Source organism: Argentina anserina, chromosome 5 (genome assembly GCF_933775445.1).
Source record: "Argentina anserina chromosome 5, drPotAnse1.1, whole genome shotgun sequence".
Lineage (NCBI taxonomy): Eukaryota > Viridiplantae > Streptophyta > Magnoliopsida > Rosales > Rosaceae > Argentina > Argentina anserina.
This window is the reverse complement of record NC_065876.1, coordinates 13179139-13205944: the sequence shown is the minus strand read 5'-3', so window position 1 is coordinate 13205944 and position 26806 is coordinate 13179139. Positions and strand designations below refer to the sequence as shown.

Here is a 26806-nt window from a genome sequence, read left to right as displayed (position 1 = left end):
TATCACTAGAATCACCTACGGATGAGGATATAATATAAGTAAGAATATAACACAATCACAAGAAGAAAATTAGAAGATGACAAATAAAATCATGCATCATATATCCTTAATTCCAGACGTTCAAGCATTTGAATTCTCAACCATTGAATAACAATTCATCTGCCATGAATAAACCTGAAAATATTTATAAGTAAACTACATGTAAGATGGAGGAAATTTCTTAGGTACCTCCATGTATGTGATACCCGCATTTACGATATCACACAAAATTTGTTGTCATTGTGGTAAATAAAGTGATTTTTTTAGTAATTATAGTTCTATTTATTAGTTGTAATTGTTTTACCCACAACATTTTATAAGATCATGAACAAATAGTTGTTAATGTGGTAAATTTATTTAGTTATTTGTAAATATATAAAAACTCATGTTATAACTTTGTTCTCAATGTTATAAATTTAGTTCAGTAAAATTGTAATTTTAGTTCAAAAAGTAGTAAATGAGGATATGCTACACCTCAAGATATTGTAGACGACCCTAATATGGATAGCTACATTGATTTTTACCGCATATAGTTCACCAGGATTGTCAACTGAAAAGAGTTTATCTACCATAAAAGCCAAATGCTGCATAACTTTACTCTACCATACCTTATGACCGGCGTGCAAATTGATAGTCATTTGGATAAGTTTAATGGCACATTAACATTTACAGTGATCAACTAGTTTGGTACAAGTAAAAAAAAGAAAGAAAGAAAGGCAACAGAAGATTACTAGAACGCGATAAAGTACAGATAAAATACACAAGTTGATTTAACTTGAGTACTGCTAGTACTAATATATCTCCAAGTTTATTTTATCATCTGAACTTTGACGTGCGTGTGATGCACCATGCTCTACGCCTCTATGTCTTTCAACTTCATCAGCTGAAGATCAGTTACCAGACGTGTGTTTTCTCTCCTTTAACTAGAATCGGAGAAATAGTGCAAGGTAAAATCCAAGAAAAAAAACACAGAAAAGTATGATACTACTGGTTAATTCCTTGTGAAGAATCATGGTGACACAAGGGCTCTAACAATTCAACAACAAGAATACACTGACATTGATTCAGTGACATCTGAAACCATGTAATTGTTCTACATTTGGCCAACAACAACAAATGACAGCACATCTTCTGCAGTAGCACACAATGCATTCTATGTTACATGTTTGATCTGCTTTTCCCTCGTGTCGCTTACATTTTTACTTCCCTCTCATAACAGACAAAACCACTCCAAACCTTAAACCCTACAGGCACCGGCTTATGGTTCAGGGAGTCTTAAACCCAATGGAAATCTGACTGGTGGCCTTAAAGCAATTTACAAACCTCATCAACCACATCAGTATGCTGTCAACATTAGAGGAATATTACACTACGTACCTAATCCTTGTATGGACAGTAATTTAATTCAAAATGGTTTTTAAATTTCTAGGTTTCTGTCAATCGTCATTACTTGTTTTTGGGAACCAAGTAATATTTGTAATGGTAGCGTGAAAACGAAAACGAATTGAATGAAATGACATCACTGTTTGAATAACTTCTTACTTGCATCTATAAATCAAGCAATCTCAACAATATGTCCTAACTAATCCTAGAATCCTAGTGAACTTTTCTCTCAACACACCACTCTTCAGATCTAGACATCATTTGTTTCTTACGATAATGGGTAGATCTCCTTGTTGTGACGATCAAAGTGGTTTGAAGAAAGGTCCATGGACAGCCGAAGAAGATCAGAAGTTGGTAGATTACATTAACAAAAATGGCCATGGAAGCTGGAGAGCTCTCCCCAAGCTTGCAGGCCTCAACAGGTGTGGTAAGAGTTGCCGGTTAAGGTGGACTAATTACCTGAGGCCTGATATCAAGAGAGGGAAATTCTCCGAAGAAGAGGAAAGAATCATCATCAACCTTCATGCAGTTGTTGGAAACAAGTACGTTTTATTTCTCGTATTCTTTCTTGAAATATATAACTTGTAGTATTTTATACCAATGTGGCCCAACTCTTAAAGAGGTTCTGTTCAATCAGGTGGTCGAAGATTGCAACTCATCTTCCAGGGCGAACTGATAATGAAATCAAGAACTATTGGAACACTCACCTGAGAAAGAAGCTGCTACAAATGGGACTTGATCCAAACACCCACAAGCCGAGGACAGACCTCAATCACCTTCTGAATAACCTTTCACAGTTGCTTACCACAGCGAGTGTTGGAAACATGATGACTAGGACTCCATGGGACAATGCACTAAGGCTACAAGAAAGTGCTGCACAGCTAGCAAAAATGCAGTTACTGCAAAAAATTTACATGCAGGTTATGAATTCATCAGTTGCAGCTCCTGCTATAGATAACCCGACTAGTATTGGTATATTTGGTTCCCAGAACATTGACCTCTTTGGAGGGAACTTCAATGGAGCAAGCAGCATGGTCAAAGATCAAGAATGGAACCACGATAGCATTCCTGGGGCTCCTAATGAGTTGAACACTATATCCAACACTACATTGGAAGGGTTTGAAGGATTTAACAGAAATGTTAACAACAACTTGAGCAACTGCTATGATATGCAGAACTTTAAGAACCAACATCCTGAATTGGTTTCATCATCTCCTGGGAGTTCAACCACCAATAATCGAATTGAAAGCACGAGCACAAGTGATATTCAAGATGCAGGTCAGTCATCACCCACTTACATCTTTGAAGATTGGGAGAAACTCCTGGATGATGATACAAGTGAATCCTACTGGAAGGATATTCTACAGTAAGTTCATATATCAATCCAACTCATATATCTCTCTCTCTTATTTTCTTGTTTTCACTAATATCTGAACAAGTTTACATATAGTATCTCTTGCATCGGAAATAACCCTCTCTAGCTAGATCCATATGTTTATATCATGCATTCGAGCTTGTTCTCTTTATTCACTTCGCATATGGATTGATTATTTTTCTTTTTAAGTGCTTTCCGATCCTTCGAATGTTCTTCTCTTCTTATTAACATTTGTAATTTTCTTTCTGTTTTGCAGATCAATGTCATAGCCACATTCGATATAGCACGTAGAAGATATCCCTTATTGATCGATTTGAAGAACTTCTTCAATCTCATTCAGAAAACAAACTGCATTCATTATTCATTAATAAAGCTTTGTTTTCTTATTGCTTGCCAAAAAATTAGTTGTCTGATGCAGCTATGTAAGAAGATACCATCACATTCTTGTAATTAGACTTTGTATTTTCAGAAGATTTACTTATAATAGCCTTAAGTACATATATTGTACTACATGCAGAGACTTGTTGTAGCTCCAATTCTTATAATACAATTTCTTTTATATAATATGATAATATATATCAGTTGGTTTAAGTAATTGATAAAGGCTTTGACCATATTATAGCATGTCAATATGTCACTGGCATTTTCAACTTCGAAGACACAACAGTGGTGTTTCTCCTTCTCCAATCCTGATGAGCCTCCCAAGTGTAACCATCAGTACGTGGACGTGTGTAAAATATAGAAATATATAGTTGATATATCCTATAAATGAGTCTAAAGCACTAAAAGTCATATTAGTAGTTACATATTATAACACCCATATTAGGTGAGATTATTTACGTGCAATACAAGCTAAACACTATTGACTGAATGGAAAGAACAATTACCAAGTTCTAACCAAGCCACCTAATTAAGTCGAATTCAGCTTCAAAAGTGCAACATAGAAATAATGATTTCGTTAAACATCAAAGAGCTGTACATCAGTGAAGATGAACACACAAGCAAACCTAAAAAATAGGCAGCTAGTGTAGAAGCAAACATCGGTCATATTTAGCTTCTGTAAGCTAAAGTGACAGTATTTACCACACCCAATTTTACCTAACGATCACACGAATTTTTGCCGGACATCTTCCATAAGTCTGCCGGTTCGTAATGTCTCGATTATCTGCCCGAGTCTCTTGGGTATGCACCAGGATGGTAATATATGATTGGTACTAAGCTTGGTGCATATATATCTAAAACACTACCTTGGTACAATGTGCTCCAATGTTCACCTAACTTTTTGTTATTTTTGATTGCTTAGTGAAACGGTTAATTTCACATTACGCATTGAATTAAAGTCTACAATTAAGGCATCGTATCGAGAATTAGTCGCCATCTCCATAATTTGATCAGTAAGGTATGGCTGGAGTTAGGACTATTTTAGTTGGCCTAACAGTGAATCCATGTCCCTTTTGGTTTACTTGGAACAGTTTCAATTTCAATGCTATCTGTTGTTGGGAATTCAATTATTGATTGACGAACATTGTGGATGGTGTTTTTTTGTTTGTTTTTGCCTTCATGTGTTAGCGTCTTAGTGATGCAGGTAATTTTACAAATCTCTTATAAACTTGCATTTGGCAGGGTGCAAGATATGTTTCCATCTGTGATTGAACTTCAGCAGAGAAAGCTAAGATATAAACTAATAAATACCGTGAAGTAACTACTTCAGTAGATTCATCTATTTCATTGATAGATGAAGAAATGTAACAAGAAGCTGACACCATCATTTGAGCAGAGAGAATCTTATTTTGGATCGATATCAAACTCCCTCCTAAATCCTAATCCCCCGCAAGGGGTAGTTATAAGACATCTTTCTTTGATAGACTAGCAAGGGAATCAGTCCTACACAAGTTTGTTTAAATTTAACCCGTGGTGATATCGCCGAAAACAAACAGTCAAACAGACGTTCAAATGGGAGAGGGGGAAAGATGACAAGACTTGGCTAGCTTGTTCAGTCTTCTATGGATTTTAGTATTTTACTCTTTTAAAAATTTGACAAGAGAAAAGGTACAGAAAATTAAGAGCTAAGCTACTGGAGAATGAGATGAGGCTCAGGCAGGGGAAGTAGCATCGAAGATGAAATGTCTTGCAAGGAGGGAAGCAACTGTGAAACTGAGGTCAGTGGTACACTCTCATAGCCAAGGAAGCAACCAAGTCCTGCGCAACATTGGCCTCATCCTGCTGCTGGTCCATACATGGCTAAAGAAGAATGTTCAAGGGACCAGACCTTGGTGAGAATGATAAAGGAGACGAGGTTGAGGGCATCAGAGACCCACGAGGATACTCTACAATTGGCGGAACTGGACATGTAGAGCCTCTTGATTGCGATTTTGCTAAGATGCCAGTGGTTCTAGGACTTGCAAATTTAATTGCTGCCAATTAAGTTGGCTCATACTACCGAACTCGTGGATCGGCGGCAGTTTTTTGTTACAGTCTCACCTTTGTTCAAAGTTGCCATAAACTATATGATAACACTACTACATCTCTAAAATACCCACAGGAGAACTTCCAACCAAATCACTAACGCCAGTAACTTGGTTCAAGGGACTAATCTAATATATTCTTAGTTACCTCACTATCTATTGCAACAGCATGACCCATCCTAATTAGTTTTTTTTATTAGACCAATCCTGATTAGTTTTAGCAAATATTAAAAAAATTACTTTATAAATATCTCTTCATATTGAATATCATAAATAGACTTGTGAAAAATCCCAAGCAGCTAGTACCATAATTAGTTTTCTTTAAACAACAAACTCCTCAGCAGATTTCCTATGAGCTAAACATACCAAATGCAGAATCACCTGAACAGAATGTATAATTAACAGTAAGTCAATTCAGTTCCAATCACAAAATTCAATCCAGTGCCAATGTTCTTGAAACATGTTCAAGGACGGAACATTCTAAATATTCAGCATCATGAAAACTCAAATCGATTAAATAATGCAGAGGCAAGGTTCATATTTCAGAACTTACCGATAGTGATAAAAGAATCAATTGCAAAAGGAAACATAGAAGCCTTTAATCCACCCCTTAGCACTATCAACCCAAAATTCAATAGTACTTGAATCACGGTTCACATACTTAGCAAACTTAGTGCTACCTTGTGACAGTACATTTACAACAAACAAGCTTCTGCTCTGTGATCTTCTATACTGAGCCAAGAGTCCAAGACAAATCATTAATCTTGTTGGCACCTTCTGAATAAAACCAGCAGAAAACTAACTTTCATCTCAGCTAACGTTTGGTAACTTTTTCCACTCCTATTGCAGAATCAGATTTAATTTATTGTTCCATTTTTCTTTATCCTGCTGGTTATCATATTGATTCTTGATACTAATCTTGTCTAAGTCTAAACCTAACACAATCCTTAATGCGTAGATGCTCAATATATATGCAGATGCAGAAAGAAGTTTTGCTCAGAACATAGATTGTCTCAAAATAATACTACCTAAAAAAAAACATTTGCAACACAACACGTGAAATTATGTAACACAAAAGATGTTTGAATCGTCTTTGGTGATTAAGACTCGTATGTGACCTTGGGTAAAGTCAGCTAAGACAGATTTCTATCAGTCTCATCTAAGGTAACTATGTAAGTAACTTTGACACTGCCACAATAGAAACATTTGCAATACAACTACAGTGCAGTGTACTTTAAATTTTGGAAACATACTAAAATTTTCTAACCTTTCGACAGCCAGCTAACATGTGTTGGAATTCTAAACCCAGAAAGCGTGCACATTCAATCCATAACGTACAGATTAACTACAACATTTAAGGTGGCAAATAATCAGACATGTTATGTGCTTACATATGCCAGTGCTATAAGTCAAAATAAAGAATAATACAGCTATGATATCAAAACATTATGGCCATCTATTCAAAGTCAATAAAAAAAACCTATAGAGATCTAAAACACATTTTTTATCCCAAATCCAGTTTGGTTTCACGATCCTGCTGATCTATTGTTTTACCTCAAAACCCATTAATCAAAAATATAATAAAAGCTGTGTTCCCTGCAACCTACATCACCCAAATATACATGCAATGGTATGTGCAAATTATTTCACATTCATTAGTCCCAAGAATATTCAAAGGGAAATTTCAGATAAATTAAAACACTAGCTGCTCCTACATATTCTGCAAAATTAAAAGAAAAACCTCCAAACCATGCACAAGTCCACTCCATGAACACCAAACACCATTGAACTTTAAAATCGGCTTATGATCATGGCCAATTTCTCTTTATCCACTTGTATCATATGACCAGAAAATTACTTATCACAATTTAAGGAAGTTGGTATTACAGAATAGAAGATCAATGTCATGAAACTAGGTAAGGACTTCGTGGAACTTTCCCATTATATGCTTCTTTTTTCCTATTGGAAAAATCAAGTTTCCAAGGCACAAGACTACCAATGAAAGGAGCTTCCATCATATCAATTTAAGAACTATAAATACTATCAATCCACGCAAGTTGACTCACATCAAACAACTATTATACAAAGGAAATTATTCCATGATTGGGGTAACAAAGTATCATAAAATTCTATAAATTCAACAGAAGTTAATAAACAATAAAACAATAACAAAACGGCCAAAATTCATTACTAAAAGGTGCCTATGGCACAAATTAGAACAGTTTCTACAAAAGGAAATATCTCAAAACCTCAGATTGCAACTTGACTATCCTGCAAAGGCCAAAATTCAGCAGAGTATTGCGATAAGTACCTTCTGGAGGCATTGGTGGATGCAAATGGAATATACATGTTCAATGCTGAACTGCATGTAATGTTGCTGTCAAGAACTAACACTACAACCACGAACCATTTAAGCTCTATACCCCAAAGCCCAATTTATTCCCGTTTCACAAAATAGCCAAGCTGATAAAGCAAATTCCAATCACCCAATACCGCCAACCCAACAGTAGCCACAACCATAAGGCCTTCTAAACTTGAATTGGGTTATTTCTCTTCTCTGATAAGAACAGGACCATCATCCCCATCATTGCTCAGAGTTTTCCCCACTTCATTGTTACAGCTATAGTTACAATAATGGCTTTGAAACCAGTCATTTCTCATGAGATTCCTGAATAATGAACAAAAAATGAAATTATCAGATGAAAAAAAAAATGAAGATATCTAACCCTACTCAATTTATTCCACCGTTTCCTAGAGGAAGAATAGAGGAAAGTTTAAGTCTATATCTCAACTGTTGGAAATGCAATATGTATAGACAAAAACTGGAGAAGAAGGCAGAGCTTCAATGAACCAGAGAAGCAAATCAAAGTCTAAAACCAATGCCGAGCTAGTTCGGAGGAGACGACGGGATAAGATATGCAAAGATTTGAGGTTAGGGTTTTGGAATTGGGGGAAATTGAAAAGTGAAACCTAATGAAATTGAAATTGCGGAAGCAAAAAGGATAAAAAGAAGCCAAATGGTACCGGATCGGATACCATGTTAGAAATTCATGGGTTATTGAAAGCAAAACTAAAACCAGAGAATCAAGGATTGAAGGAAGGAAAATGAAAGAACACGTTAATAATTGAGGGGCATTGTTACCTGATGAAAATTACACAGTGAAAAGCTTTATATACTACATTCTAAAATGACCAAACCTACCCAGTACCTATTATACCCTCAACATCTCTCTTTCTCTCTACACACACTTGGGGATAGTAATGGGAATGGTAGGGCCGGGAATAAAAAAACCATACTCATATCTAAATTTGTTTTCATCCTCATACTGCCCCAATCCACGTAATATGATACTAGGTATTTCTCGTACCCATATCTTTAGGAGATTAAGTTCTCATTCTGGTCCAAATATACATTAATAGTAATTTATTTCATTATTTAAAATATTCTAATGAAGTACACAAAATATAAAAGATTGAAATAAAAATCAAATATCATAACAAAATTATCTCTTTACGTCAAAAATTGGTGTACATATAAATAATCACAAAATATATTTTGATATTTATTTATTTATTTTAATTTGTTCATTAATTTATTTAAATAAATATATATTAATTAATTATATTAAATATATAATATATTAATAGGTGGGTATAGGATTGGAATCAAAATATCATTCTCGTTCCTTATCCATTTTTGCTAACCAAAAACCGGGAATCCCGTTATCCGATTTTACTTGAAAGGGACTGGAACACAAAGTAACCAGTAAACTCAACAACAAGCCAGAGTTCTAAATAGTCAAAAAGTAATCATTAATAAGTAAGAATTCACTAGGACTCATGAACTGATGATCAGATATATCCAATTCCAAAAACTATCAATAAGACACCATGTGCCCTCAAAATCCACAAAATTCTCCGTCACACCAAGTAAACCAACAAAGCGTGCAAATATGTAATAAGAACACATGCAAAATGATCCAAAAGAATGTGATGCAGCAAAATCAAAACTTTATAGGATAGAATAAGTGAAGGATGAAAGTACTACCACTGGGAATCGGGACTTGCTGTTTGCTTTAATGGGCTGCTTTCTTCTACAACTGGGCGCATAAACAAAACTCAATTAAGCAAAATCTTCAGATACCCGGTAAAAGATAAGGAGAGAAAGATGGTAACTTTATGGAAAGTCCTGCAAGTTTTGACTAAGGAAGACCATGGGGTGGTCTAAAAATTGATAGAGAAGTGAGAAATAGAGGGGAACAAGGAAAATGGGTTCCCTTCGTCTATTCTCTTTTGGTGGGTGGGTATGTGATCGTGGTGTGAATAAATTGACAGAGAGTGGAGGGAAATAGCTGAATTGACCGACGAGCCGCTGGTGGTTTTGTACTGCTGGAGAAGCCCCACGTGACAACGTCTTAGCTTCACTAGCTCAATATGGAATCACTTCTCACACTTCCACTGTTCCACAAGATTGAAAATTGTGGCTTTGATTTTAGGGAGTTTCTCTAATCATAATCACTAAGTGTTTTTTCCACAACGATGATAATTAATCACTAAGTTGTTAATTAAGTTGTTTGGGAAAGTGGGTGAGATGAATAAGTCATCAACTTATTAGAATGACTCTCTATTTTTACATATCCTAACGGATAATTAAAATCATTATTAGGACGTGAAGAAACCTCGCCACCCTTTGATATTGGATTATGTTCGAGTCTGTATAAATTGCAAGAAGCCGCATTTTTGTGTATTACATAATTATCATATTTGTACATATAAGAGTTCATTATCTTTGGTGGTATGACCATCTAAAGGATACAGATTAGTAAATTCGGATCCATTAAAAGTCGTGACGTAGAGTATGAAATTTGGATGGTGTGGGAAAGACGTGAGGAAAATGTTTGGTAAAACCGTCAAAGATTCATCAACCCTGCCTGTCAGTGTATGAAAGAGCAGTAGTTGGAGTACCCTGCTACATATCTTAGAAAAGGATCTGAAAGAATTATAAGAACATGACAAATATGATGATCAGTGAGATGATACCGACATGAAGGCAAAGTTAGTAAAATCGAAGATATAATGGAAAGGAGGTTAGATATATTACCTAGTCATGAGGCTATATGTCTTGCATGACTCTAGTGATATTGAATTGCCTAAAGATGAAGATATTAAGTAAAGAAGATAATTAGCACCATCACAAGGAGAAAATTAGGAGATGGCGAAAATTTTCTTATTTTTGATGATGAAGAAGATAATAATTCAGACCATATATACATATCATCTTTTTAGACAATCAAACATTGAATAACAATTCATCTCCCACTAATTAAAATTGAAAATATTTATCAGTTAGCAAAATGCATTTCTACAGTGTTACTTCTGATAGTTCACCCGGGTTTGTCACTTTGTCAACTGAAATAACACCAGAAAGTGATCAACTAGTTTGATACAAGATAAAAGAAAGAAGACAACAGCAGATTACTAGAATGCGATAAATTGATATTGTACAGGTCGAAGTACCCCAAGTTGTTTTGACTCAAGTAACTACCTGCAGTACGTAGTCACCCCCAAAATTGTTTTCATTTTAACTGAAGAATCTATTATGCTCTATGCCTCCATGTATTCAGGTTCATCAGTTTTCTCAATTATCATGCATGCATTTGTCCTTTAATTAATTCCCATCATGGAATTATTGCAATAGTGCAAAGGTGAAATCCAAGATAACACAGAAGAGTATGATGATAGCGTTTCTTCTGACATTCAGTGGAATCTGAAACCGTAATTGTTCTCCAGTTGGCCGGCAACAGCAAATGACATATCTTCTGCAGTAGAACTCAAACTACTGCTAGTTTTATAGCAACTTACATGCGTCATGAACCTCGTAACACTACTGTCAACATTAATCCTTGTATAGATAGCAAATTAATTCAAAACGGTATCTAACTTTGTAGATTACACCCTGTCAATCGTTATTGCTTGTATTCTGTGATGCAAGCAATTAATATTGATCGTGATAGTTCATGAGAAATTCAAGGAATTTTTAACTTGCATGCTGCATTCACCTAGCTATGAAACCAGGAACTCTATTATATATATGTCCAAACTAATCCTAGAACCCTACTGAACTTTCTCTTCATACAATACTTTTCATCTCCGGACTACACATCGTTTGTTTCTTAATTAATTACGTTCGATAATGGGTAGATCCCCTTGTTGTGACGATCAAAGTGGTTTGAAGAAAGGTCCATGGACAGCCGAAGAAGATCAGAAGTTGGTAGATTTCATTAACAAAAATAACCATGGAAGCTGGAGAGTTCTCCCCAAGCTTGCAGGCCTCAACAGGTGTGGTAAGAGTTGCCGGTTAAGGTGGACTAATTACCTGAGGCCTGATATCAAGAGAGGGAAATTCTCCGAAGAAGAGGAAAGAATCATCATCAACCTTCATGCAGTTGTTGGAAACAAGTACGTTTTATTTCTCGTATTCTTTCTTGAAATACATAACTTGTAGTATTTTATACCAATGAGGCCCAACTCTTAAAGAGGTTCTGTTCAATCAGGTGGTCGAAGATTGCAACTCATTTTCCAGGGCGAACTGATAATGAAATCAAGAACTATTGGAACACTCAAATGAGAAAGAAGCTGCTACAAATGGGACTTGATCCAAACACCCACAAGCCGAGGACAGACCTCAATCACCTTCTGAATAACCTTTCACAGTTGCTTACCACAGCGAGTGTTGGAAACATGATGACTAGGACTCCATGGGACAATGCACTAAGGCTACAAGCCAGTGCTTCACAGCTAGCAAAAATGCAGTTACTGCAAAAACTTTACATGCAGGTTATGAATTCATCAGTTGCAGCTCCTGCTATAGATAACCCGACTAGTATTGGTATATTTGGTTCTCAGAACATTGACCTCTTTGGAGGGAACTTCAATGGAGCAAGTAGCATGGTCAAAGATCAAGAATGGAACCACGATAGCATTCCTGGGGCTCCTAATGAGTTGAACACTATATCCAACACTACATTGGAAGGGTTTGAAGGATTTAACAGCAATGTGAACAACAACTTGAACAACTGCTATGATATGCAGAACTTTAAGAACCAACATCCTGAATTGGTTTCATCATCTCCTGGGAGTTCAACCACCAATAATCGAATTGAAAGAACGAGCACAAGTGATATTCAAGATGCAGGTCAGTCATCACCCACTTACATCTTTGAAGATTGGGAGAAACTCCTGGATGATGATACAAGTGAATCCTACTGGAAGGATATTCTACAGTAATTTCATATATCAATCCAACTCATATATATATATATATATCTCTCTCTCTCTCTCTCTTTTATTTTCTTGTTTTCACTAATATCTGAACAAGTTTACGTATAGTTTCTCTTGCATCGGAAATAACCCTCTCTAGCTAGATCTATGTTTATATCATGCATTCTAGCTTGTTCTCTTTATTCACTTCTCATATGGATTAATTATTTTTCTTTTTAGTGCTTTCCGATCATTCGAATGTTCTTGTCACGGCCCTGAAATTTCGAATTCAAAGCCATGGAAACTCTAAAATAATCTCAAATATATGGAAATCATCTTACAGCAACAGTGTATCGAAACTGAGTTCACAGTACGACTCAGTCGACTTGAATAATACATCACCAGTTAATACACTCATATATTAAAACAATTGGAAATATAATATTCACTCAATTCTCACCACAACAGAATAAGGAAACCCCCAGTAATCCTCCGAGTAAGCTATCCAAGACTGCTAATCCCCACCTGCAGAACTATCTTCTACACCATTGATTTGGTGCATCGGGATTGTAAACACAAACCCGGTAAGCTTTTTAGCCCGTATGAGTAAACCAGCATTTAAACATACATCACATACAAAATGAATGTACAATCAACATTTTTAAAACATGTGTACTCATGAGACTCGGCTAGCTGACCTGGTTACCCGTAACAAATAACATATTAAAATAAGAGTACTCACGAGACCCGGGCAGCCCACCTGGTTACCCGTAACAAATAACATAACAAACTATGAGTACTCATGAGACTTTAACAACCCACCTGGTTATCCAAATGTCATTTTAAAACATGTGTACTCATAAGATGGGTAGCCCACATGATTACTGTCACATCCCCGAAATTCGAATGATAAAAATTCAAATTCGAAGCCATGAAAACTCTAAAAAAAATTCAAATATATTGAAATCATCTTATCATAACAATGTATCAAAACTGAGTCCGCAATATGACTCAGTTGACTTGAATAATACACAACCAATGGAAATGTAAAATTCACTCAATCCTTACCACGAACAGCAGAAAGAAATCTTCGACAATCTTCAAAGAAAACCCTCTAATTCTGTTAATCCACACCTGCAGAACTATCCCTTACACCATCGAATAGGTGCACCGAGATTGTAAATAAAAACCCGGTAAGCTTTGCAGCTAGTATGAGTAAACCAACAATATAACACATAGTATACAAGAGAAAATAATGAAAATATTTAATTATAAATGCACTTATAAGTCACAGGACGGCCATCTGGATGTCCAATAATATCTGAAAATATAAGTGCTCATGAGACATTGGGCAACCCATCTGTTTACCCAAATTACATTTATAATACAGGTACTATGAGACTCAGATACTCATCTGTTACACCTCATGCAGTATGCCATCAGACACTGGGCAACCCATCTGTTACCCAATATTCCAAAAATATGGGTACTCATACGCATGTAACTCATCTGTTACCCCTCATGCAATACACTGGCAGACAGACTAGAGTTCTAACTGAATTGTAACTGTCACCCGGCCAAGGCTTGGTTCTGATACTGCCAACACGTCCGAAGACATAAAACACGTCTGAAGACATAAAACATGTCTGAAGACAGAAAACATTTTAACAAAACTCAATGCTAAAACCACGTACAATAACAATCCACTCATGTTATTGTACTATAACAATCCAAATACCTTTTTATTCGTAACTTCTTCATATGAACTCCGATTTAGGCATACTGTGTGTCCACGAATTCATATCGACGAGCTCTACGACTTTCATGTAAGAAGTTTTCTAAGAAACCCAATGACTCAAAAGTCAACTCTTAGACTCGTCAAATTGAACGTTTCCGAACAATTAATTTTTCGAACCCTTTCGTTTTCATCCTCGTGAAATAAAATTGGACAATGACCAACTTAATAATATCATGAAACTCATTGGAAATTAGATATGAATTTTCGGGGTATTACAGTTACCCCACATGTAGTACAAGGCAAACAGACTAAAACTTTAACTGATCGTAACCAACACCCAGCCAAGGCTTGGGTCCGATTTAAATGTCATCACCGTCCGAATACCAGAAAATGTTTTAACAAGACTCAATGTTAAACCACGTATAATATAACAACCCACACATGTTTATGTACTACAACCAAGCGCCTCTTGCAAGACAATATATATAAAGTCACGCCAATAATCCATCACACCGGAATGTACATTATCTCACATTCCGGTCTCATCCGCCACAATTAATCGAAACAATAAATTTCATAATTTAAATAAAACCGTAACATTATATAATATAGAAAACCATATATGTGTATCGTATTTATCATTTTTGTACACATACACAACTCACTATATTATATCGATGTCACAGTTCACTCATTTAAAGAAATCATAAATACGAGTCACCGACAAGGGTAGACTTGTCATAGTGAGATTTACTCACATTATTTCCTGCGTGTAATTTTTACGGCACCAAGAGAGATTCCCTTACTCGTTTCATCGGTCACCTAGTAGCATAACAATGTGCTTAGAAAACGACCCGCATAACAACAGTTCAATATTAATTATAGTTAAAAACATTGTTTTCACGCAAACACTGTTCATGAAATAATGTTCACGTAACAATGTTCATGAAACATTATTCACGAAATACTATTCAGGAAAACACTGTTCGCGCGCGTGAGGGTCACGCACCACTTTCCAGCAACCGCGCGTGGTGCTCATGCACCGCCCAAACGGCCGCATGTGGCCTCTGCTACTGCCATCAAAACCCTACAATTCTCTTACTACAACCGTCGTAGGCTTAATACCCACTCACCACCACCCAACTTCCTCCCACGCGCCGCCCTAGGGTTTCCTTTTTTGGTTTTCTGATTTTTAGTTTCCAAAAACGTCCTTGTATAACTTTCCAAAATCAGAAACCAGACTTATGTTGCTAACAACTTTCACATACGACATCCGATTAAGGTGTGCCACGTGTCTACGAACTCGTATCGATGAGCTCTAAAACTTTCGTGAATGACGTTTCAGAGATGAGCGACGTGTTAAAAGTTAACTCTTGACCCACTGAAACGTAACGTTTTTCAGCCTTAAATTTCCGAAATCAATTCATTTCGCAAAGACCTTGACGAGAAGGCGTAGAATGCGATTTTACTCGAATTACAAGCATAATAATTGCCCGAAATTAAAAGAATCTAAACTCGAAAATTCGGGTTATTACAATTCTTCTCTTCTTATTAACATTTGTAATTTTCTTTCTGTTTTGCAGATCAATGTCATAGCCACATTCGATATAGCACTTAGAAGATATCCCTTATCGATCGATTTGAAGAACTTTCAATCTCATACAGAATACAAACTGCATTCATTATTCATTAATAAAGCTTTGTTTTTTATTGCTTGTCAAAAATTAGTTGTCTGATGCAGCTATGTAAGAAGATACCATCAACTTCTTGTAATTAGACTTTTTATTTACAGAAGATTTACTTATAATAGCCTTAAGTACATATATTGTACTACCTGCAGACACTTGTTGTTGCTCCAATTCTTATAATACAATTTCTTTTATATAATATGATAATATATATCAGTTGGTTGAAGTAATTGATTAAGGCTTTGACCATATTATAGCATGTCAATATGTCACTGGCATTTTCAACTTCTAAGACACAACAATGGTGTTTCTCATTCGCCAATCCTGATGAGCCTCTCAAGTGTAACCATCAGTACGTGGATGTGTGTAAAATATAGAAATATATAGTTGATATATCCTATAAAAGTATAAATGAGTCTAAAGCACTAAAAGTCATATTAGTAGTTACATATTACAACACCCATATTTTAGGTGAGATTATTTACGTGCAATACAAGCTAAACACTATTGACTGAAGAACAATTACCAAGTTCTAACCAAACCACCTAATTAAGTCGAATTCAGCTTCAAAAGTGCAACATAGAAATAATGATTTCGTTAAACATCAAAGAGATGTACATTTGTGAAGATGAACACACAAGCAAACCTACAAAATAGGCAGCTAGTGTAGAAGCAACATCGGTCATATTTGGGAAATTCTGCTATATACCTGGTTTCTCATACACCAGGTTTGAAAATAATGACGACATCGTGATGTGGCAACATCTCAGCCATTCGATTTCATCTATAGTTTTGGTTCATAAAGAAAGTCAAACGAAAATCAAAACTGTTAGGTTAATCCGTTAGTGCAATGCAGAGGATCTCTGACCCACACCTCTGCATCATTGAGCAACTCACCACCAGCCTCCACTTGTTTTGAATCCGACTTCACCCGACCCAACTGTTCGACATCCTCCGAGCATGAGAATCCCGAGAGCCTTGTTGAGCCTTGCTCATATATGATCTTGATGGATACTCTGAGAGCCTTGTTAGACCCTTTCGCCGTAGGAGTTCGATGTCTGGCTCTTTAATTTCAGTAATCAAAGACCCAGGCTCCTTGCCACACCAGGCTCTTGCTCTCAAAGTCCAATTCTCATATCGTCGTTTTAGGGTTTAGGGTTGACGAGATCTCCCTCCTCTCTGTCAACTCCTCCTACTTCACTCCGGTTCGTTCTCTCTCCTCCGTTTCATTTGCCTTTGATGCTTCTTTGATTTTGTGAATTGCTTCAGGGTTTTGATTTTGATCAGCAACCTAGTTATTGCAAAATGGTATACTTAGTTTTGAATTTTAAGCAAGACTTAAACCTGAGTTTACTTCAGTTGTTAGTTAAGCTTGTGAAGATTTAAGTCGAATGTGAGACTACTTTTGAATTCAACCGATTAATTGAGTTTTTCGGGTTTAAATTTGCAGGATAATTATGGTGGATATATGGTTGCTTCCATTCTTTAGCTTTTGATCAGAGCTATTGTTCTCTTACTGTTACCACTAATGCAATGGTGCACTCTAGTTCTCAGCCTTAGGGTAAGACTTTTATTCTGGTTGATGTGTTTCGTTATCGACATAGTCTTATGATGAGATGAAGTCTTCGGGTTTTTTTGGTGCAGCTTAGAATGATTAATTTTCATATATGGGCTGGGGGTGCCAAAATTCGTATGAACAGGTTTTAATTTGTGATATGATGTAGTTCTGTTTGATTGTTATTGTTGATTAGGAATGGGTATCGTATATGGTAGAGATTTGTAATAGGAAGGCTGGAATGGGTTTCAAACCAAATCATGTAGTCGCTTTGGTTGATTGTGATGGCTAATCTTGAGTAGTTTATAACAACCTCTTGCAGTGTAATAAGTAGGATTTAATCACTTCCCATCATTATTAGTGTTAGTTCCTTAGAGTTGATTGATCTAGACAGTTATAGTTTGGTACATATAATATGATACTGCTATTTTCTGTAATTGAGCAATGCTCACTTCAGAGAATCAGAGGTATATGCATCAAACTTTAGAGTGCCAAATGTTATGTTGGTAAAAAAGAAAATCTAGTATATGCATGAAGTTTTTTTTTTTGGCAATTGTAAAGTTATTTGTTTGATTATTGTCTTTGTAACTGCTCATAGTAATGTCTATTTCAAACTGCCAATACATAACCAAGACCTGGAAGTTAGTTGGGTCCCTTATGAGACTTTTTATTCCATTAGAAGGAATGATGTTTTTAAGAATATCTGATAGGATTGGTTCTCAAATCATATGCAGTGATTATCGTAGGTTCTTTGCAATTGGAATTTCAAATATCTGGTCTTAATGAGTATCAATGTTTGTGAAAGTTTAGAGAGAGGCCGGGATTTGGATTTGGTTCCTGGTCTCTGACTTGCCTCTGATCCTGGTTAAGAGTTGTGGATGTTGAAGTATTTGGTATATGTTGTTTCTATTATTCAAACTCACTTGGAAGAGTTGCATCCATTAATTTTGGGGAATGATTATTATAGGTTTACCTGTTGTGGCAACTCAATCAAGAATGTAAAAGTCTATAGAGAGGCTGAGTTTGGCATTTAGTTCATGGTCTCTACCATGCCTCTAATCTTGGTTAGGACTTAAAAAATGTAGAGGTGGAACCGTGGAAGTATAGTAGTTATGTTGTTTTTTTTCCTGTTGTTCAAATTCACTTGGAAGAGTCACATCCTCTTTGTAACCTTATAGGCAGAGTTGGAAAGTTTTTGATTCAGTGTCCTAACACACACAAGTAGCAGATTTGGGTAGCTGTGACTCTTGAAATTCATGTTAATTGAACAGTTTGAGATCCATAGATGCACCACAGTAGGAAGAAACTTGTTTTGTTCAAGTGAACCTAGCAGCTATCTGCCCCTGGACTTCCTGGAGATTGACAAGATGACATGCCGACATTCGAAGCTAAGAGCTTGCTGGGTGATGAAATTATATTTACACATTTCTATTTTTCATTCATCATGTAAGTACTCATAGGATGGCAGGATTAATAGCTGATCCAGTATCTTGTTGAGGAGAATACTTAAATTTCTTATATTTGTTGTCTAAATTTGTTTTGTGCATCAAGACTTTATTTTGAAAGCTAATTAAAATTTCTCTTAAATCAGTTGGCAAATATGGTTGTATACTGGGAATAAACAATTCTTGTTCTTCAGATTGCTCCAATTCCATGTGTTAGAGATATCATATAAAAGTGGACATTTTGAACTGCACTTTATGTCTCTGCATAAATGAGGAGAAAGAGTGAATATTCACCGGACAAGTGGATATGGTGGTGGAAGTTATCCACTACTCCCTGGACTTAAGGGTTCTTCCCATAACGCGAGCATGTTGACATAATTAGTGCTTCCATTATAATAGTTTTATAACTATTGAATAGATTAAGGGTAGACTTTCGAGTTTCCATATGTTATGAATGTTATATTAGTATTTCAGTTTAGTGTATTGTTATTAGATATTGTATATCCTCTCTAGAAGCATTTTAGTCTCTAGATAAGACACCTTGTAGTTGTTAGACAGACTTGAAGATTACAGATTAATGATTGATTAGAAGTCCTTAACTCTTGGCTCGCTCTTCTCTAATGGTCATTTTCACCTTTTTATCGAAATTTAGTGCTCTTGTTACAATTGCAGGTGCACAGAAAGATTCAGAAGCAACTGTTGAGTCAAGAAGCTTAAATTTGTCATCGGTAAATATATTTAGGGACCCCGTTTAAATTTCGTCGAATTGTGACATCGTTTGACCATCCGAACCTACGGTTAACAAAAGAAGAGGCATTTTCACATATTAAAACTCCATTGACCGGGGCCTTACCAATGAGGTTTTTGTAATCTGACCGCACTCACTCGATGACAAAAATTAGGTGGTTTAAAAGATATAAACAAATTTTAACGTTCGCATGCCTGTCATGGGTCATCTCTTAAGGCATATTTGTCGTCTTTTTGGTTTACTGGAGATTCGAATGGTCAGACGAGGTTTGAATTGGACGAAATTTTTATAGGGTCCCTAAATATAAGTGTCGATCACATCGGATGTCGTAGATTAATGTTGAGAAGTTTCCTTCACATAGTATTTTCATAATGCGACAAGTTTATTTTAAACGTAATATATATGTTATGATACATTAGTGGACACTTCGGTGATCGACAACTCTAGTTCAGAATATAGTCGATCGACACCAGTTGATGTCATCAATATATATATATATATATATATATTTAGGGACCCTGAAAAAATTTCATCGGATTACAACATCATTTTACCATCCGAACCTAAAGTTAGTCTAAGATAACAATATTCAACTATTTTTGCGTAACCTTACGAAACGCTACAAAATTCTACGAAATGTTACGAAATACTACGAAATATCATGAAATACCATAAAATGCTATGAAATGTTACGATACACTACGAAATATTAAAAAAATTACAAAAAATTACAAAATTCTACAAGATAATGTGATAGTACCCATAAAAACTAATCTAACTGAGAAATTGTATAAAAGTCCAAAGCTAGTCTTAGTTAATTTCACGAGTCAACAGAAAAACGTGCATTTTTACCAAACGGTGTCCCTTTGACTGGAGCCTTCCGAAATTCTTTTTTTGGCTTCAACCGCACGCCCTCATCTAGTAATATTACTGGTTGTGAACATGTAAGCGTCATTCGGCCATTGGCCCCAGTGATAGGTCTAACCATAGGGCATACTAATAGATAATCACATTTATTTAGGTTGATTAGAAGATTAGATGGTCAAAAATTGTCCAAATTTGACCAAAATTTTATAGTGTGCCTTAAAATATGTCATGATCACATCTAACGGTTTGATTGATAATACCATGAACTTATGTTGTCCATCACTGAAATGTTCACTAATGTGTCATAACATTTATATAATGTTGTATATCAAGGTGTCACATTATGAAATGGCTATATGCATGAAGCCAACTTTAAACATCGATCAGACAGTAGGACATTTTCTGCACTTATATTTAGACATCCTGTATAAATTTCATTCAATTTGGACCTCATTTGGCCGTCTGATTATCGTAAGAACTGAAATACCACTTATACGCCCCAGGGTAGACCCATCTTTGGGACAAGAAGGCTGAACCTGATTTACGTCTCCCAAACCACGTAATTATGGAGAATTACCTTGTGCGATCTGATCTCAAAGTCATATTTAGGATTGCACCGGTCAATGCAGTTTTCTAATAGATAGACACATTTAACGTCAAGAAATACTACGAAATGTTACGTAACACTGCGAAGTATTACGAAATTCTACAAAATAATACAGTATGGCACATAAAGAACATTATCTAAGTGAGAAAGTGGATAAAAGTCTAAAATTTAATCTTACTTTACAAAATACCTCAATTTAGTAACCATACGAGAACACTACAAAATACTACGAAATGTTACGATTCACTACGAAATATCAAAACAATTTACAAAATATTATAAATTTCTGTATAATAATGTAATAATATCCACAAAAAACTAATCTACGTGAGAAATTGTATAAAAGTGCAAAGTTAGTCTTAGTTAACAAAATATAACAATTTTTGCGTATTCTTACGAAACACTACAAAATGCTATGAAACACTATGAAATATCACGAAACACTACAAATTTCTATAAAATGATACGATACAGTTCAAACATCACAGAGTTCGAAGAAATATTACGAAATCCTATAAAATAATGTGATAGGACCCACAAAAACTAATCACAGTGAGAAAAATTGCACTGTTGAAAAAAGAAAATAAATGCATAAATATAGCTATCATAATTTCTAAAATGCAATAATCTAATTTTTTATCAAACATTAATATATGCATAAATTTTGTGTTGATTTGCTGAATTAATAGAGAAACATTTATGTAATGGAATAGTCAAACGAATGAAAAATGCAACTTTTATTTGTCTTAATTAATGCAGTTGAGAGTCTTATTTTTCTCCACCTCTAAGGCTACTAAATCATGTTATTCAGTATATTCTTACTAGAGAAAATCATATATAACTTTCCTCTTCCTTAGGTATGTTAGATTTTGTTTTTTTATCAAATGTTGACCAATAATCTTCATAAGGTATATATGAAATTATTTTTTTTTGAGTTTATATTCTAGGATATAGGTGTATAATTCCTCCAAATATATCCATCTTCTATAATAGAAAATGTGTGTTTTTAGCTGGTGAGTTAAGTAATATCCTAAACTTTTCATAAAGCCTTGTTAGTTCTCTATCATCACTGATAATTTCTCCATGTAATGTCTACATTTGAGAACTGTAATAAATACTTACCACAAGAATAAACACGAGATGCACACTGCTCAACAACATGTATAAATAGTAAACACATTTCCTACCTTACATGTATATCCTTCCTATAGAGCCAACATGTAAAAACATTAGACATATTTCACCTCACATGTATATCCTTCCTATAGAGTAGGACGAAAACCACACACCTCCATCTATATAAGAGGAACACTACACTCATTCTAATAACAACTTGATACACATACATTACCTATTCTGCAGTAAAGAAACCACTACAAGTGCATAAATTACCTATCAGATAAACCTAGCATCCTACCACAAAGGTAAAAGATTCGAATTCATAGGTAATACCAACCTGATAAATAGGATTCAATCTAAAGCACACCATATGTCCTATTCACCAGAATATAAATAGGAAGCATACTTGTGGCTCAGAAGATACACCACAAATCCAGACAACAATATGAATAAATTTTTTTATACCTAACGATCAGCACCTGAGTAATACATATCGAAATAAGAAGAAGTAGATGCAAATCACTCTCTAATAAAATAATCAATTTACGTCAATAAAAATGACATATATATATATATATATATCATGATAAAAATTGAAGATTTTGAAATTGAAAACCTCTAAATCTCCCTATATTGATTTATATTGCTTTGATCATTGTTGAGACTTGCATCAATATTAGATACTACGATCAAGGACCCAATTTTATATCAATTGATTAATGAACAAGTTTCCAAACGCATAAGCTTCAATCAAGCTGAATCATAGATCTAGATTTTGTATTGGTTGGGTGGCATGTTTAGTAAATATCTACAACATAAGGTTCTGTTATTTAAGTATGATATATATTATTTTAATAGTGTTTCAGGATGAAATAATTGTGTATTATTGAATGATATGGGGGCCTATATATAGGCATTACAAAACCACAATCCCGTAGGATTCGGAGTCCTAATTTATTACGGAGATGCTAATCTATCTCCTAACAGGAAACCTATTAGGCTAAGACACATACAAGGATAGAATAGTAATTCTCCCGGAACACTCCCCCTTGTGTCGCATGCCTAGGTTGCATGGTGCACACATCGTTGCCTCGGTAAAAACCTTGTCAAGCAAAATAAAAACCTCTTGGGTAAAAACAAAAGCTTGACCGAAGGGAAAAAGAGCACAACGCACCGTCTACATTTGATAGCATCATGTGAGCTAGACTCCCCCTGAAGTCTACGAAACAACTCCCCTTGATTAGTGCCATAATCATGGAGTACAAAGAACAACGTACACAACGTTCATTACATGCTTCTCAAACGTAGTCTTGGGCCAATGATTAATCATTAATCTAGCCACACATCCTTAGATCATACATGCTATACTTAGCCAAACTTAGATCTTAGGAAACAAGATTGCATAACAACTCAAAACAAGAGTTTGCAAGGAAAATCAGATTCTCGGATAAAATGACCTTCAGTCACTTAAATGGCCATAACTTCTTCGTCAAAATAGGTATCAGCGAACCGTAAAATGTTCTGGAAAATAGACACTCGTGGCTTTCCAGTGACATAAGGTTCACAACCTCATCCGAACGGAGCAGTTCACAATGCTCTGTCGAATTTGACTAACTTGCAAATTTCCGGACAGGACTGTCCTACTTTGCTAAAACGGCCATAACTCACGCAATATGATAGCTATGAACGAAAGGTTGGTGTCCCTGGAAAGTAGACACATAGACATTTCCAACGGTACCAATTTCACCATATTTCATCGAGCGAGCTGTCCTGTAGGTCTCGTTGAAGTTGACCTACGAAACTGGACAGATTCTGATTTGTCACATTTAATGTGTCTTTTGCGAATAGAATGGGGGAATCGACCAATGAAGGACTGATTTTGGTCCAAGACGGAACCGTACGCATCCTCTACGCTACCAGTGTCGACTGCTACACCAAGGCATACGTTGATGTTGCTGGAGCTGCTGGCGGCGTTGGTGTGGATAGGATTTGTGTTGGTTCACTAAGTGTAGAACTAAACCCATGTCAAAGAAGCAATGCAAGTCCAATGACAATGCATTGGCGCATAGTTAATCACGTCATAATGAAAGCAATAGTGTCCCAACAAAACTAGCATGTATGAATGTATAGCTCATTGAATCTCTTCATCGTCTATACTTAGACGGAATAAAGAATCAAGAATTAGTTTCATATGAACACATATGGGTATGAGTTCTTGCAACCGATTGTACTACGTTCTCTCGAACGTCGCAATCTGATTACATAAGCTCTCCGTGGTCTGGAGGCATTTGAAGTCCCTCGGGCACTCTCATATCTGCATCAAGATCCCTTTACAGATATTCTATGACCACTATTATATGCTGCAAATCAGTTTTCATGGACACTACTACTGATCAAGTATCGGAAAACAATTATGTCCATAACGAGAGAATATAACTCATCGTACTCAATACTAGGATAATGAGACAATCTTTGCGCCATAAGTCCTGCATATATTGCATGACTTCATCTTTCTCATTACACTTACGAACAACGACCAACATAACAAGTCAAGTTCAGCCTGTATTGATTCTTTCCACTTCGGTCAAGTTGCTCATCGTTGATGTTTTACAACGGAATAAGAGCATAAGCGAATACATCATCAATCATGGGAGATCAATACATTAAACACACGCGCGCGCTGTATACGATCAATTCGTGAGAGTTCTATTCTTCTCTAACATCAACAAAATGAGTCTGTAGCGTCCCACAGAAACTTAGTTGATACACATGTTTAGAGGATATCTCTTGATGATGGGCGAAATACTTGTGCCTACGCACTTCGCTTTTTTCTAGATTTGATTCTAGAGAATAATGGTCTCCCCCTCATCTAGGCAGGAGCCAAGACCGAAGCTATGACCCTTACTAGTCCATCTTTGCGTTTGCCGCCCTTGTTTTGTGGTGCAATGCCACAGGCGCCGACAACACCACAGCGTACGATGGTGCCATCGCCGGCTTCCTTCCCACTGTCAGGGATGGTGCCAACGGTGCTAGGACCAGGTCATATGAAATTCTCTCATATTCTGAGAGTTCCAACCTTACCGGCACATCACAGCATTTATGTGCGATCTCGTCACTTTCGCAATATCGGTAAAGTCATTGAGCATCGAATCTTTGACTTTCTGGAGGTCGATAATGCGTTGCACATTTGCTCACTTTGAGTAGTGCGGGATCTTAATGAGACATAGTGCCACACCACGTCAATTCCTGGCGTTAAAACCAGAATGGGAGCATTCCATATCTCCCCCTAACGACGGGAAGTATGTCTCATCAAAGTGACCGTCTGCTAATATCGCAGGATAGAGATCAACGGTTGTAGATTGGAAATAGCGGACAAGTGTTGGTGATTCATAAATCATAACCAACCAGAATACTTAATTGTTTCAAGTAGACCCATTGAGATAACTACAATAGAGGCACATAAACAACTTTAACCAAATAGGCGTTTAAGGAAAAGAACGTTGGGATCATATCCAGTAACCATCTGGTACGCACTAAACGCTTGGCAAGTTGTGGGTCTAAAACGAATAAGTGTCGCTGCATGCAACATCATTACATATCTCCATGCAAAAATCGGCAGGTTAGTACCCATAACCAAGTCCGAGCTCTGCTAGATCGTGCAGTGAATGAACATGAGGAATACTATGTTCAACGACGATCCCAGTAGATATGCAAAACAAAATCATCAAAGTCGTGGAGGTGAACTCTCCAACGGTACCCAATCAAATAGATTTGAGAGGATAGGAAGGGTGGTGAGCCCTTAGTATGATGATCATAGCTTAAAACTTTAGCGAATGCAGCGTTTCTTGTGGAAAGCAAAGCGACGTGTGACCAACACGTCGATGCTCTTAACCTATACCATAAAAATACCGAAAAATGTCCGTATTCGGTTGGATAGGGTCCACTAATGTCACCTTAAATACTTTGTAAGAATGGAATGTTTTCGGTTGGAGCCTTAGCAAATAAGGACTTCCTTGAAATCTAGCAAAAGAACAAGCTTTGCAAAATCAGCGATTGGCATCAAAGATTGTCATGGAGGCATTAGAAGACACGGAAGGCATCACAAGCTCCTGTGAAGGAAGGGATGCCGCCACCGACGGCCTTAATGCCATGGAGCCGCCGAAATAGGCAGGCTCGGCCTCACCGTGCATGGCACAGATAGGCTCGGCCTCACCGTGTGGAGCATGGGTGAGGTGGTCCTCCAATCGCTTCGTGAACATGAAAAATAGATGATAATGTGAATTTCAAAGAACTCGAATCATCATATCTTGTTCAAAATGACCAAAAAATGATCATGTCAAAACCGAGAAGACAGTCAAACCGAACCCATGATTTAAAGAATCTTGAGTTACATAAAGCTACTGCTGCAGGCAAGCAAAACGATGTCTGCAGGCTAACAAAGCTACTATCGAAGCTTGAAAAAGATACTGTCAATGAAATCTGACAGATTTATTCCTCTCCATTCTTAACACAAATAT

General features: G+C 36.2%; 2 protein-coding genes and 1 long non-coding RNA gene across 4 annotated transcripts; 2 read left to right on the top strand and 1 right to left on the bottom strand.

The window, feature by feature from the left end:
- Positions 1-1656: 1656 nt before the first annotated feature.
- On the top strand, positions 1657-15872 carry LOC126796181 (transcription factor MYB39-like). 2 transcript variants are annotated; one of them, XM_050522947.1, is made up of 3 exons: positions 1657-1964; positions 2060-2788; positions 15844-15872. In XM_050522947.1, exons 1-3 carry the CDS (start codon positions 1699-1701, stop codon positions 15854-15856), a joined length of 1008 nt encoding a protein of 335 aa, XP_050378904.1. In that variant the 5' UTR covers positions 1657-1698; the 3' UTR covers positions 15857-15872. The 2 variants fall into 2 exon arrangements, with proteins under 2 accessions (XP_050378904.1, XP_050378903.1); XM_050522946.1 differs by lacking the exon at positions 15844-15872 and adding an exon at positions 3054-3317.
- LOC126796203 (uncharacterized) lies at positions 7256-8384 on the bottom strand. Its single transcript, XR_007672322.1, has 2 exons — positions 8055-8384; positions 7256-7930 (listed from the first exon to the last, which is right to left on the bottom strand). It is a non-coding gene; the product is annotated as an uncharacterized LOC126796203 (long non-coding RNA).
- Positions 11456-12549, top strand: LOC126793786 (transcription factor MYB39-like). The gene is made up of 2 exons (XM_050520410.1): positions 11456-11721; positions 11817-12549. The coding sequence occupies exons 1-2, from the start codon at positions 11456-11458 to the stop codon at positions 12547-12549; spliced, it is 999 nt and encodes a 332-aa protein (XP_050376367.1).
- Positions 15873-26806: the final 10934 nt, after the last annotated feature.